We start from the raw sequence: 14,127 nt of genomic DNA, 5'->3' as shown, positions 1-14,127 counted from the left end.
ATTGCTCTACTGAAAGGGAACAACAACACAAGGTCATAACTACAGGTAACGCTATGATTTCCAGACTGACGGCTGTTGTGACTGACGCTCGGCTCACTGATCTGATACACTACCGCTAACACCGTAACTGTCAACACCGGCGTCATCTGCTCCTTTCTGGTGAAAATAGTGACTTAAAACGACCCTGTCTGTGTTGTTGTCTCCTGTCTCAGTCTGCAGAGTTCTCTGAGCCTGGGCCACCTGCCTCGCTTCTTCTCCGCTGCCGTCTCCTGTCTCCTGTCTCCCCACCCGCAGGTGGTGTCCGCGGCCACCGGCACGCTCAAGGTACAAGAGAGTGACGCCCCTCTCGCTTACCGTTCATACGGAATACCAAATGTCCGGGTGGGAGCGGAAAGGAATCCGAACCTGAGCTCGACATGAGAGCAAAAATACCACCATTGTGTGAATATGGGTCAATTGGCTGATGCTGAGCTAGCTTAGCTATTACATCCACGTCTACAGCTGATCATGTCACCGGGCCTACATAAATACCTAGACTATATCATTATTATTTAAACCACAACATTCATGTATCTCTATTATTCATACGTACATTCCATAACAGTTTATAGTTAGATTTTCCACTGCAATACTTTTTTATATGCTTGTATGAGCCCAATATCCAAAACCAATGTGCACATTGCTAGCTTACATTATTAGATATCTTCAGCAGACCGCTTAGGTCTCGAGCTCAAGGTCTCCATTGTGGGCATACTGTAAGTGTGTGTGTGTGTTCCAGACTCTGCTAACAGTGTGTGTGTGTGTTCCAGACTCTGCTAACAGTGTGTGTGTGTGTGCGTTCCAGACTCTGCTAACAGTGTGTGTGTGTGTGTTCCAGACTCTGCTAACAGTGTGTGTGTGTTCCAGACTCTGCTAACAGTGTGTGTGTGTTCCAGACTCTGCTAACAGTGTGTGTGTGTTCCAGACTCTGCTAACAGTGTGTTTGTGTTCCAGACTCTGCTAACAGTGTGTGTGTGTTCCAGACTCTGCTAACAGTGTGTGTTTTTTTTAATGCTCTGCTAACAGTGTGTTTTTTTTAATGCTCTGCTAACAGTGTGTGTTTTTTTAATGCTCTGCTAACAGTGTGTGTGTGTGTGTGTGTGTGTTCCAGACTCTGCTAACAGTGTGTGTGTGTGTGTGTGTGTGTGTGTGTGTGTGTGTGTGTGTTCCAGACTCTGCTAACAGTGTGTGTGTGTGTTCCAGACTCTGCTAACAGTGTGTGTGTGTGTTCCAGACTCTGCTAACAGTGTGTGTGTGTGTGTTCCAGACTCTGCTAACAGTGTGTGTGTGTTCCAGACTCTGCTAACAGTGTGTGTGTTCCAGACTCTGCTAACAGTGTGTGTGTTCCAGACTCTGCTAACAGTGTGTGTGTGTTCCAGACTCTGCTAACAGTGTGTGTGTGTGTTCCAGACTCTGCTAACAGTGTGTGTGTGTTCCAGACTCTGCTAACAGTGTGTGTTTGTGTGTGTGTGTTCCAGACTCTGCTAACAGTGTGTGTTTGTGTGTGTGTTCCAGACTCTGCTAACAGTGTGTGTGTGTGTGTGTTCCAGACTCTGCTAACAGTGTGTGTGTGTGTGTGTTCCAGACTCTGCTAACAGTGTGTGTTTGTGTGTGTGTTCCAGACTCTGCTAACAGTGTGTGTGTGTGTTCCAGACTCTGCTAACAGTGTGTGTTTGTGTGTGTTCCAGACTCTGCTAACAGTGTGTGTTTGTGTGTGTGTATTCCAGACTCTGCTAACAGTGTGTGTTTGTGTGTGTGTGTTCCAGACTCTGCTAACAGTGTGTGTGCGTGTGTTCCAGACTCTGCTAACAGTGTGTGTTTGTGTGTGTGTGTTCCAGACTCTGCTAACGGAGTGTGTGGCTCCACACATGGAGGAGATCGGTTCCGTCTCTGCCACAGCTTCTACTGGGAACCCCTCATACATCTGCAAGATGTTCCGGTGAGTCCTCAGTCCCTATCATGTAGTCAGTCCTCTGTCCCTATCATGTAGTCGGTCCTCTGTCCCTATCATGTAGTCGGTCCTCTGTCCCTATCATGTAGTCGGTCCTCTGTCCCTATCATGTAGTCAGTCCTCTGTCCCTATCATGTAGTCGGTCCTCTGTCCCTATCATGTAGTCGGTCCTCTGTCCCTATCATGTAGTCGGTCCTCTGTCCCTATCATGTAGTCGGTCCTTAGTCCCTATCATGTAGTCGGTCCTCAGTCCCTATCATGTAGTCGGTCCTCTGTCCCTATCATGTAGTCGGCCCTCAGTCCCTATCGTGTAGTCAGTCCTCTGTCCCTATCGTGTAGTCGGTCCTCTGTCCCTATCATGTAGTCGGTCCTCTGTCCCTATCATGTAGTCGGTCCTCTGTCCCTATCATGTAGTCGGTCCTCTGTCCCTATCATGTAGTCGGTCCTCTGTCCCTATCATTGATTCTATTCCATATGCGGAAAGGTCCCATGAATAATCGTCATGGTAATTGTGTGTGTGTGTGTGTGTGTGTGTGTGTGTGTGTGTGCACGCGCGCGCTCCAGTATCGTGGAGGAGGGCCTGTCCTACCGTTTCCATGCCCGCTGGGCGTTTGTACTGCAGGTCCTGGGCTGTTTCTACAGAGCTGCAGGGAAACGGGCAAACCCTGTCATGACTAAGGTAACACACACACACACACGCGCACACATGCACAGACACACACACACACTTGCATGTATGTTTTTTTATTTTATTTATATCCACATTGTCAAACGGCACACAGAAGAGAGCAGATAGTGGAGATGATGATGATGCATGGACTATGTGTGATGATGACATCATTGTACCCCCAGGCTGCTGCTACAAATAACGCTGTGTTCTTAGTCCCCGTTTAGACGGAAACGCTAGCAGGTGAATCCGCAAAAATATTTTTACGGATGTGCCTTTCGTTTATACGGAAACGGCGTTTTTACGGGGTGAAACCGCAAAAAAGTGAGACTACCTTCCAGGGTGGAATTCCTAGAAACGCAAAAGCTTTGCGCTCTCGTCTAAACTGTTAAACCGTATAAATCTGTTAAAACGATGACGAAAGGGTTGTCACGGCTCTGGTCGCGCGTACTGCTTACATCACAGGTAGCAGGTATGCACCAGTAGCCGAGACGTAAACAAAGCAAGTATGTCTGACTATATCAACGGAGATCACCTGAAGGCTACATTGGCAGTACTTTTAACCCTTTCACTGCCACACGACAGAAGGTTAACCCTTTACTATCACACAACCGGCTGTCGTGTGGCAGTGAAAGGGTTAAATACACAAGAATCTGTCCCGCGGCGTGAGTGGACCCACTGTCTGTGAGTGACTCTGATTTGGTCCAATCACATTCCCCATCCACAGTCTGCGAATCAGAGGCAGAGTAGGGCGGGTCTTCACAGCACGTCATGTGACATATGCGCCAATCGTGTGACAGCGGTTCTCCGTCGTTACAGCCTCGTCTGTACAGAGAATTCCACCCCAAAAAAAACGCAAAATTAAAAGTGAAACCGCAAGATGACTTTTGCGGTTTCTGTTCACAAAACGCTCGTCTAAACGTAGCCTTAGTCAACTTGCAAAGTTAAACGAGGTTAAAAAAAAAACAGGGTTCGCCCAAGGTCCATAAAGTGCTTGATTTTTGACAAAGAAACGTCGAGGCCTGGAATTCCTTAACAGCCAATTTTTTAACAAGGTTCTTAAAAAGTCCTTGAAATTCAAATCAACCATTCGCATTGAATGTTTTGTTCATCCATGTTCAAATTGTTCTGAATCAAGAAATCGTAAACTTTTTGTTCTGCTTTAATAAAATCTGACTAGTCGCTGTCTTGTGCGCTCCAACTGCTTTTCCTCATTTCCTCTTCGCGTGTGATGCTCTAACTTGCTCTAGCTTGCAAGCAGGCCAAGAATATGCTTAAAAAAACTGAATTAAAAGTGAATTGTATCCTTCGAGTGACATCCTTGAAAATGAAAAATGGTGCTTGGAAAAGTACTTAAAAGTCTTAAAGGGGTCATGTCTTGCTATTCCTTTCACTATTTGGGCAACTTTTCACAATTCCTGTGAGTCTATGGAACACATCTGTAAAGTTCTTTTCAAAAAAATTCATTGTTTTGTATTTCTAATCAAGTATTCAAAAGCAGCTTTTTTCCACTTCAAGATTCCAAGCTGTTTTGGCCTGGCTCCGCCCATAAGCGCTTTGAGTGACAGTCACCCACAGTCTGCGACTGGCAGACAGAGAGACGGAGAGAGAGGTAGAGGAGGGGGATAATAATTAATTTCGCCATAATCCCATGGGACAATGCATTGGTAACTTAATATTATCGAGGTTGTGTGTAAAATGCGTGTGTGCTTCCCCGCGCGCCGGTCGAGGTTGTGTGTAAAATGCGCGTGTGCTTCCCCGTGCGCCGGTCGAGGTTGTGTGTGAAATGTGTGCTAAGCTTCCCCGCGCGCCGGTCAAGGTTGTGTGTAAAATGCATGTGTGCTTCCCCGAGAGAGAAGCTCCTGTCTCTATCTCTCGCTCTCTCGCTCGTTCGCTCGCTCCCTCTCTCTCGCTCGCTCGTTCGCTGCCGGCACCCTCTGTTTGAGGAAGTAATTCCACTCGCTGTTGTTGAGCGAATTGTTGATTGTGGGCGGTGACTACAACCAGTGCCTTATTCACGTCAGCAAAACAGTCAAATCAGAATGGCTTAGTTGAGTGAGGGAAGATCTTGTGAACTCGAGACTAGACTGATGAGTCAAAATGATAATTAGAGACACAGACCACATTGATATAATCCCCCATTGCTAGGAAATAATGCTAAATACTGGAATGAATGAATTATTTTATTTAGAATGTTTACAAATACAAATAAATAAACAAACTAAAATAATTCTTCGATTTTTTTTACAAATAAACAAACTAAAAGGATAGGTTTGAAGCCGAAGGCTTATAGAGCAACCTACCAATTTGGCTTGCTAATCAGTCATCTGTGAAGAGGACCACAGCTCGCATTCAGCAGCCGCCTGACACCTTGATTGATGCCTTCGCCCGATAAAAAAGGCCCATTAACTGGTACCCAAGGCCATTTATAAGACACGGGACCTTTAAAAGTCCTTGAATTTCATTTTGCAATGTCTGTGGGAACCCTGCATTCACACTATCTCTCTCCCTCCCTCTCTCTCACACTACATACGTAGCCACTGAGCCTGGCAGATAACTGCGTTATGTCACAGTGAAAACCTTCCCAGCGATGTGGACTAGTAGTGATTTTTATTGACGTGCTGCTGTGTCTCTGTTAGTCTCTCCAGTCCCTGGCGGACCTCCGCTCCACCCCACTCTTCCCGTGCAGCGGTGAGCTGGACCTGGCAGTAGGGGGCGCTGTAGAGAGCATGGGGCCCGAGGTGGTGCTGGCAGCCATACCCCTCAACATCACCGGCCAAGAGTGAGCACACACACACACACATGCACACATCATTACCTCTATGTTTTGGTGGTTTAAAGGAACACAGCAACATTATGGGAAATGTGCGTACCCTCTTCTCCAGAGTCGGACAAGAAGATGGATACCAATTTCCTCTGTGCGTTCGGTAGAAGGCTATCTGGCTGCAAGCTAGCCTAGCTTACACACAGCCTAGCGTACACACAGCTTCTGTGTGTACAGTGGAGCTGTTTGCAGATAGCGAGCAAAAGGATTCTCCGGCGCTGCAGCGGGACCCCATTGGTAACGTTAAGTGCTTTGGTCATTTCACATTCAGCAAGCCCTCAGCTCGAATACGCATTCAATCAATGTTATAAGACATTGATATCAGGAGCTATCTGTAGCTACTGCTAGCCGGCTAGATGACGTTAAGACAACTATTTAGTTCAATCGGACATTTCGTTTTGAACAGTGAATTAACGTCAGCTAACGCGAGCTAACGGAGGTATCAACATGCACTACAAGACTTGCTGGAGCATTTGTTGATATCAGGAGGAGCTACTAGAGTACACACAGACAGTGGAGCTGTTTGCAGATAGCGAGCATTTTGACTTGTTGTGTGGTGGCGATGTCTCGCAGATAATACAAGTACAAGTCTAATTATATAATATATATATTTTATTAAAAAAAAAAAAAAAAAAACTTTTTATATAAAATAATTTTTAATTTCTTTTTAATCAAAAACGATCGGTATCGGATCGGTATCGGCCGATATGGCTCACGACGATCGGTGATCGGTATCGGTGGCAAAAAACGTGATCGGGGCATCCCTAGTGGTTTGAATGTGTTTGTTGTTGTTTTGCAGTGATGACCTGGAGTTCCCGCGGAGCTGGCTGATCCCAGTCATCCGAGACCATGTGAAGAACACCCAGCTAGCCTTCTTCACCTCCTACTTCCTCCCCCTGGCCGACACTCTCAGGCAGAAAGGTGAGCCGGCTGACCCCTAGCCACCACATTAACACGAGGGATACCTCGATTCAGAACGTTACATTGATTTTTAGAAAGGCAACAGTCCAGTTCAATTGATGCAACTACATACGTATATAAAGCAAATGGCAAATGAATGCCCATTTTGGAACATTTTGGTCTGGATTCAAAGACTGGTGCTTCAGCTTTTTCTTCAAATGTTAAGCAGAGCTTGATAGAAAATTGGACTCTGCCTCATTTTGGTTGTATGTGTTTAACTTGATGGAAATATTGTAACATGATTATCTTGGCTTGATCACAATATGTTGTATGATATCGATCATATGCCACTGAGTCAAGTCTAATTGTATTATAGCAAAATGTATGATGGCACCAAAATGCCAAATCGGCAATATATCTTCAACTTCAACTTCAAACTTCAAATTACCGGTACTTTATTTTCCTTTCTGAACTTCATTTAATTTGTGCAGTGGTTAAAAGACAAACATACAGTCACAATACATAGACACTCACCACTATAAAAAAACACCAGCTTAGTTAAAACTACAGTAAAAAAAATACCACTATATAAAAAAACACCAACTACAGGTAGAGAAAATGTAAAGGACTTCTGACAATTGGTTGCTCATGGAGTGAACGCATGGCAGTGATCCAGGTGTTTTCTAGTTTCTCTGCATGTGTGCATTACCTGAATTTTATATTCATCTGTATTTTAGCTGAACAGTTGGAACAAGCTGGACAGAAACTTGAGGCCAAGGTGTACCAGACGTTACAGCTGCAGGTAGGTTCATATCTCCACCTTCACAAAGTCACTGAAAGAGAAATTGCTCAAATCATATCTGTAAATAGTAACTAAACTTGGGAATTATTATTGTATTTATGTATTTATTTATTTATTTATTTATTTATTTATTTATTTATTTATTTATTTATTTATTTATTTATTTGTTTATTTATTTATTTATTTATTTATGTAAGTAGGTGTGTAAACTTGTGCATGTTGTTCATATTTGGAGGCCTTTGTTTGTGATCAGGCTCCCTCCAAAAGCTTTAAATAGCTTCTTGGGAGACCTGGCACACGCACACAATTTTGATGATGATGTCCTCACGATGATGACATGTATTGTATCGTGTGTGTGAATAAATTCAACTCAAATTCAATTCAAAAATCAAACCTGAGGCCAAGGTGTACCAGACATGATGGCAACAGGTAGTGGGCCTGTCTGATATTGTGGTAAGCGTGTGTGATATTGTGGTGGGCCTGTCTGATATTGTGGTAGGCCTGTGTGATATTAGGCCTGTGTGATATTGTGGTAGGCCTGTGTGATATTGTGGTGGGCCTGTGTGATATTGTGGTAGGCCTGTGTGATATTAGGCCTGTGTGATATTGTGGTAGGCTTGTGTGATATTGTGGTGGGCCTGTGTGATATTGTGGTAGGCCTGTGTGATATTGTGGTAGGCCTGTGTGACCAACCATTCGCATTGAAAGTTTTGTTCATCCATGATAAAATAGTTCTGAATCAAGAAATATAATTTTTTTATCTAAAGTGTAACTAATTGTCAGAAATTGGTTTTAAGCCATAAATATTGGAAATGTTTTCAATAAAAACATTTAAAAGTGAATTGTATCCTTTTTAAATGCCCTTTTAAAATAAAAAAAAATAGTGCTTGGAAAAGTACTTGAAAGTCATTGAATTTCATTTTGCAATGTGTGGGAACCCTGAGGTAGGTTCATATTAACCTGAGGCCAAGGTGTATTAGTCCTGATCAGCTAGCACAGTGCCTTGGGGCTTCCTGCCGTGTTGTTAATGATTGTGTCCTCCTGTCAGATCTGGACCATGCTCCCAGGCTTCTGTGTGGGCACCGTGGACCTGCTGGTGTCCTTCAAAGGCATCGCCCGGGCCCTGGGCACAGCCATCAACGAACGCCCGGGACTCCGGCTGACTATCTGCCAGGCTCTCCGTTGTGTCATCACCAAGAGCTGCAACACAGGTCTGCATACAGGTTTAACACATTCTATTAAATAGAATGACAAATAATAAAATGCAGTATATTATCTATGCCGAAATGAATGTGTCCACAAACATGTATTGCAGTTCAGGTTACGATTATCTTTCAAATGTTCTACAGTTTTCCTAATCTATGTAGCCCACTTGTTAACTAAATAAAATAAAGAGGCTGATTCAACAATTAACAAGTTGCTATGTTGGTTTCCTCGGCACAGAGGAAGCGAAGGCTGAGGTGGGTCGCTTCTCTAAGAACTTCCTGCCCATCCTGTTCAACGTGTACAGCCAGCAGCCCACGGCCGGAGAGGCTGCCCCCAACAGGATGGCTGTCCTCGACACCATCAGAGTCTACCTGAGCGCCACAGACACCGAGGTCAGTTACACTCCTGACCTCGTTTGCCTTTTAGAGTCTATACTGTCTCACACTTTCTAATCGTGTGGTAACAATAATGAGCCCTACTGTCCTCTCCTCAGATGATCAGTACGTTCCTGCATAAAGCAACAGAGAGACTGAGCAGTGCAGAGAGCACAGAGTTCACACGGTACGTTCACATACGGAGTTCTTTATACTGCTGCAGGGTAACGTTCACACAGAGTTCATTATACTGCTGCAGGGTAACGTTCACATACAGAGTTCATTATACTGCTGCAGGGTAACGTTCACACAGAGTTCTTTATACTGCTGCAGGGTAACGTTCACACAGTTCATTATACTGCTGCAGGGTAACGTTCACACACACAGTTCATTATACTGCTGCAGGGTAACGTTCACACAGAGTTCATTATACTGCTGCAGGGTAACGTTCACATACAGAGTTCATTATACTGCTGCAGGGTAACGTTCACACAGAGTTCATTATACTGCTGCAGGGTAACGTTCACACACAGTTCATTATACTGCTGCAGGGTAACGTTCACACACAGTTCATTATACTGCTGCAGGGTAACGTTCACACAGAGTTCTTTATACTGCTGCAGGGTAACGTTCACACAGAGTTCATTATACTGCTGCAGGGTAACGTTCACATACAGAGTTCATTATACTGCTGCAGGGTAACGTTCACACAGAGTTCATTATACTGCTGCAGGGTAACGTTCACATACAGAGTTCATTATACTGCTGCAGGGTAACGTTCACATGGAGTTCATTATACTGCTGCAGGGTAACGTTCACACGGAGTTCATTATACTGCTGCAGGGTAACGTTCACACAGAGTTCATTATACTGCTGCAGGGTAACGTTCACACAGAGTTCTTTATACTGCTGCAGGGTAACGTTCACATACAGAGTTCATTATACTGCTGCAGGGTAACGTTCACACAGAGTTCATTATACTGCTGCAGGGTAACGTTCACACACAGTTCATTATACTGCTGCAGGGTAACGTTCACACGGAGTTCATTATACTGCTGCAGGGTAACGTTCACACAGAGTTCATTATACTGCTGCAGGGTAACGTTCACACAGAGTTCATTATACTGCTGCAGGGTAACGTTCACATACAGAGTTCATTATACTGCTGCAGGGTAACGTTCACACAGAGTTCATTATACTGCTGCAGGGTAACGTTCACACAGAGTTCATTATACTGCTGCAGGGTAACGTTCACACAGAGTTCATTATACTGCTGCAGGGTAACGTTCACACAGAGTTCATTATACTGCTGCAGGGTAACGTTCACACAGAGTTCATTATACTGCTGCAGGGTAACGTTCACACACAGTTCATTATACTGCTGCAGGGTAACGTTCACACAGAGTTCTTTATACTGCTGCAGGGTAACGTTCACACAGAGTTCATTATACTGCTGCAGGGTAACGTTCACATACAGAGTTCATTATACTGCTGCAGGGTAACGTTCACAGAGTTCTTTATACTGCTGCAGGGTAACGTTCACACAGAGTTCATTATACTGCTGCAGGGTAACGTTCACACAGAGTTCTTTATACTGCTGCAGGGTAACGTTCACACAGAGTTCATTATACTGCTGCAGGGTAACGGCTGCTGTTAACTGGAGGACTTAGTGGAACCATGGCATTCAGCGTGATGATGCGATTAAATCTTTCTAGTTTGCTGTCTTTCCTTCTTTCTTTCACTATTTTCTTTTGTTTTGCTTTCTCTTCCTTTTTCTGCCACACGGTCTCTCTCTCTCTCTCTCTCTCTCTCTCTCTCTCTCTCAGGCTGTCAGTCATGGACCTGGTGGTTGCCATGGCTCCCTGTGTAGATGCGGTCAGTATGGCGAAGACCTTTGACCTGATCAAGCCATATCTGGAGGTAATTTGCTCAATAGTCAGTTAGAAAAGACCAAATATCTAACGGTATCTCTATTATCTAACCTGACCCAGGTAGTCATATTAGAGCTGTCATATATATGCATTGAGTAGAGAAATATATGTACATAAACTCTGTTGGTATGGTTGTCATAGTAACGGATGATCTCTCATTTAAACGGAGCTCGAGAGGAATCCTGAGCCTTGATATATTCCACTGTGGTGTGTGTGTGTGTGGACAGACTAAAGAGCCCAGTATGCAGAAGAAGGCCTACCGTGTCCTGGAGGAGATGTGTGGAGGAGAGACGGAGGAGTCTCACTCGTTTGTTCTGGTGAATCTGGAGACGCTCAAACACATCCTGCTGGAGACTCTGAAGAACGCCTCGTCACCAGCCAAGAGGGTGAGCGAGAGAGAACTAGAGTGTATTGGGTACAGTTTCAGGTCATGCTTCCCCCCCCCCCCCCCCACAGGTTCTTAGGCTGTTTGTTAGGGTGGGATAATCTATTTGTGGTGCGCCTGTGTGATATTGTGGTAGGCCTGTGTGATATTGTGGTAGGCCTGTGTGATATTGTGGTAGGCCTGTGATATTGTGGTAGGCCTGTGTGATATTGTGGTAGGCCTGTGTGATATTGTGGTGGGCCTGTGTGATATTGTGGTGGGCCTGTGTGATATTGTGGTGGGCCTGTGTGATATTGTGGTAGGTCTGTGTGATATTGTGGTGGGCCTGTGTGATATTGTGGTGGGCCTGTGTGATATTGTGGTAGGCCTGTGTGATATTGTGGTGGGCCTGTGTGATATTGTGGTAGGTCTGTGTGATATTGTGGTAGGCCTGTGTGATATTGTGGTAGGCCTGTGTGATATTGTGGTAGGCCTGTGTGATATTGTGGTAGGCCTGTGTGATATTGTGGTAGGTCTGTGTGATATTGTGGTAGGCCTGTGTGATATTGTGGTGGGCCTGTGTGATATTGTGGTAGGTCTGTGTGATATTGTGGTGGGCCTGTGATATTGTGGTAGGTCTGTGATATTGTGGTAGGTCTGTGATATTGTGGTAGGTCTGTGATATTGTGGTAGGTCTGTGATATTGTGGTAGGTCTGTGATATTGTGGTGCGCCTGTGTGATATTGTGGTAGGTCTGTGATATTGTGGTAGGTCTGTGTGATATTGTGGTAGGTCTGTGTGATATTGTGGTAGGTCTGTGATATTGTGGTAGGTCTGTGATATTGTGGTAGGCCTGTGTGATATTGTGGTAGGTCTGTGATATTGTGGTAGGTCTGTGATATTGTGGTGGGCCTGTGTGATATTGTGGTAGGCCTGTGTGATATTGTGGTAGGCCTGTGTGATATTGTGGTGGGCCTGTGTGATATTGTGGTGGGCCTGTGTGATATTGTGGTGGGCCTGTGTGATATTGTGGTAGGCCTGTGTGATATTGTGGTAGGGTGCTTGTGTTAAGTGTTAAGTGATTTGTTCTGACTGTCTGCCTTCTCTTTCCATTGTTCCTCTTCAGCCCAGACTAAAGTGTCTGATTCACGTTGTCAAACAGCTGAGTGAAGAACACAAGAACTTCATCACCGCTCTGCTGCCAGAGGTACTCACTCACTCACTCACTCACTCACTCACTCACTCACTCACTCACTCACTCACTCACTCTCTATTTCTAAGTGCATTTCACACAGCAGCATCACAACAACATTATTTACCTAGAAATATTAAAAAGCCATGCATCTAAGTAACAATAGTAAATAATAATATAGCACATCGCTGTGATCTGTTCGTTCTAATAGTAAGATAGAAGAGTTTAGAAATGAGAATCCGAAATGGCGTCAGAGTGGGACCGGAGCAGTGAGAAGACTGTTTTATGGAGGGATTTAGTTACATACACAGTTGAATGCGTTGCTGTATTCCGATACCAAGTGCATTGCTGACCACGTTTCTCCTCAGGTGATTATCTGCACCAAGGAGGTGTCTGTCGGGGCTCGTAAGAACGCCTACACGTTACTGGTGGAGATAGGGAGCGCTTTCATCCGCTTCTGTGGCAACGCCAAAGGTAACGCACACGCATGCATCTGTTCTGATCTGAGAGGATATCGTAAGAGTGAAGTTGAAATTAGGGATGTTTGATATTGGCTTTTTTACCGATATCCGATATACCGATATTGTCCAACTCTTAATTTCCGATACCGATATCAACCGATACCGATATATGCTGGGTTTCCCCCCCAAAAAAACTGAATAATTTCAGGTAATTAACATTACATATCTCTTGTCGTGGAATTAACACAACATTATGCATACTTTTGACAATAAATAAAATCAGAATTTGTTCTTACTTGCTTGCCTGGGCAAATAAAGGTTAAATAAATGTTAAAAAAAATATTTTTATAATTTTTTATAAACCGATACCGATAATTTCCGATATTACATTTTAAGGCCAATATATCGGCCGATAATATCGGACAGTTGAAATGCTTAAAGATGATCTTTCTCCTTCCTCCCAGACGCCCTGGATCAGTATCTGGTCTTGATCTACGCAGGGCTGACGGGATCGGTCACGATGATGACCTGCACTATCCTCGCCCTGACTCGACTGGTGTTCGAGCACAAAGGTAAACCCACAACCCATTTCCTCTTGTGTGTTCAGTTAATAGAATCACAGTATAGATGAATAGACGGACACATATTATTATTCTCAATACATTTGACTGGCGTTAAACCTTCAAAGTGTTCCGTGTTAGCATCTTCAGAGTGTCTACTAGAGGGTGTATAGTTTGAGACCTGTGTTGTTCCCAGACTCTATAGAGGCCACCACCATGGAGCAGCTGCTGCAGAACGTGTGCGTGCTGCTGACGTCGCGGACCAGGGAGATCGTCAAAGCTGCCCTGGGCTTCATCAAGGTCATCCTCTTCATCATGGACCCCAAGACGCTGGCCTCGCACGTCACTGTCTTGGTAGGTAGCTCATTAATATGTCGGACATGTCAGACGTCACAAAGGTATACAAGTGCATTATTATATTTATAATCTGGATGATTATATTTTTCTTTCTTGTGAAATAATTAGTGCTGTCAGGCGATCAAAAAAAATTATCTAATTAATTACAGGATTTGTAATTAATTAATCTAATTAATCACATTTTAATCGCATAACCATTTTAGGCCTGATATTCTATATTCTATAATCATATTTCAAATTGCATGTGTCCGGATGGCAGAATTCAGTACTGTATCTACAAAACCTTCTGTTTAATCATCTTCCCTTTATTCATTTGCTTAGATTTTTTTTTTTTTTTTTATATATATTCTCATTTGGTTCATTACAATTTACTCAAGCTAGTAACAGACACAGTATTTCTGACACTGGGAATACATTCCCTGAGATCCATAGATGTCCCTAGAATCAGATACCAAGAACATGCAAATTAACCATAAAAAGAAGAAAAAAAAATCTATTA

At 44.0% G+C, this 14,127-nt stretch overlaps 1 protein-coding gene across 1 annotated transcript in view; it reads left to right on the top strand.

Annotated features, from left to right (window-relative positions):
- rrp12 (ribosomal RNA processing 12 homolog) overlaps positions 1 to 14,127 on the top strand; it is a 60,753-nt gene that overhangs the window by 29,866 nt on the left and 16,760 nt on the right. Inside the window, exons 11-25 of the mRNA XM_084322207.1 lie at positions 213 to 324; positions 1,878 to 1,978; positions 2,555 to 2,669; positions 5,297 to 5,439; positions 6,281 to 6,402; positions 7,119 to 7,183; positions 8,232 to 8,394; positions 8,627 to 8,781; positions 8,883 to 8,950; positions 10,590 to 10,683; positions 10,922 to 11,080; positions 12,185 to 12,265; positions 12,619 to 12,724; positions 13,176 to 13,283; positions 13,468 to 13,625. Of these exons, the coding sequence (XP_084178333.1) occupies positions 213 to 324; positions 1,878 to 1,978; positions 2,555 to 2,669; positions 5,297 to 5,439; positions 6,281 to 6,402; positions 7,119 to 7,183; positions 8,232 to 8,394; positions 8,627 to 8,781; positions 8,883 to 8,950; positions 10,590 to 10,683; positions 10,922 to 11,080; positions 12,185 to 12,265; positions 12,619 to 12,724; positions 13,176 to 13,283; positions 13,468 to 13,625 (1,750 nt within the window). The remainder of the gene's footprint in view (positions 1 to 212; positions 325 to 1,877; positions 1,979 to 2,554; positions 2,670 to 5,296; positions 5,440 to 6,280; positions 6,403 to 7,118; positions 7,184 to 8,231; positions 8,395 to 8,626; positions 8,782 to 8,882; positions 8,951 to 10,589; positions 10,684 to 10,921; positions 11,081 to 12,184; positions 12,266 to 12,618; positions 12,725 to 13,175; positions 13,284 to 13,467; positions 13,626 to 14,127) is intronic.

This window comes from Notolepis coatsorum (assembly GCF_963971535.1).
Source record: "Notolepis coatsorum genome assembly, chromosome: 9".
Taxonomy (NCBI): Eukaryota; Metazoa; Chordata; class Actinopteri; order Aulopiformes; family Paralepididae; genus Notolepis; species Notolepis coatsorum.
Note: the sequence above shows the minus strand (reverse complement) of the source record. Positions and strands in the feature narration are given on the sequence as shown.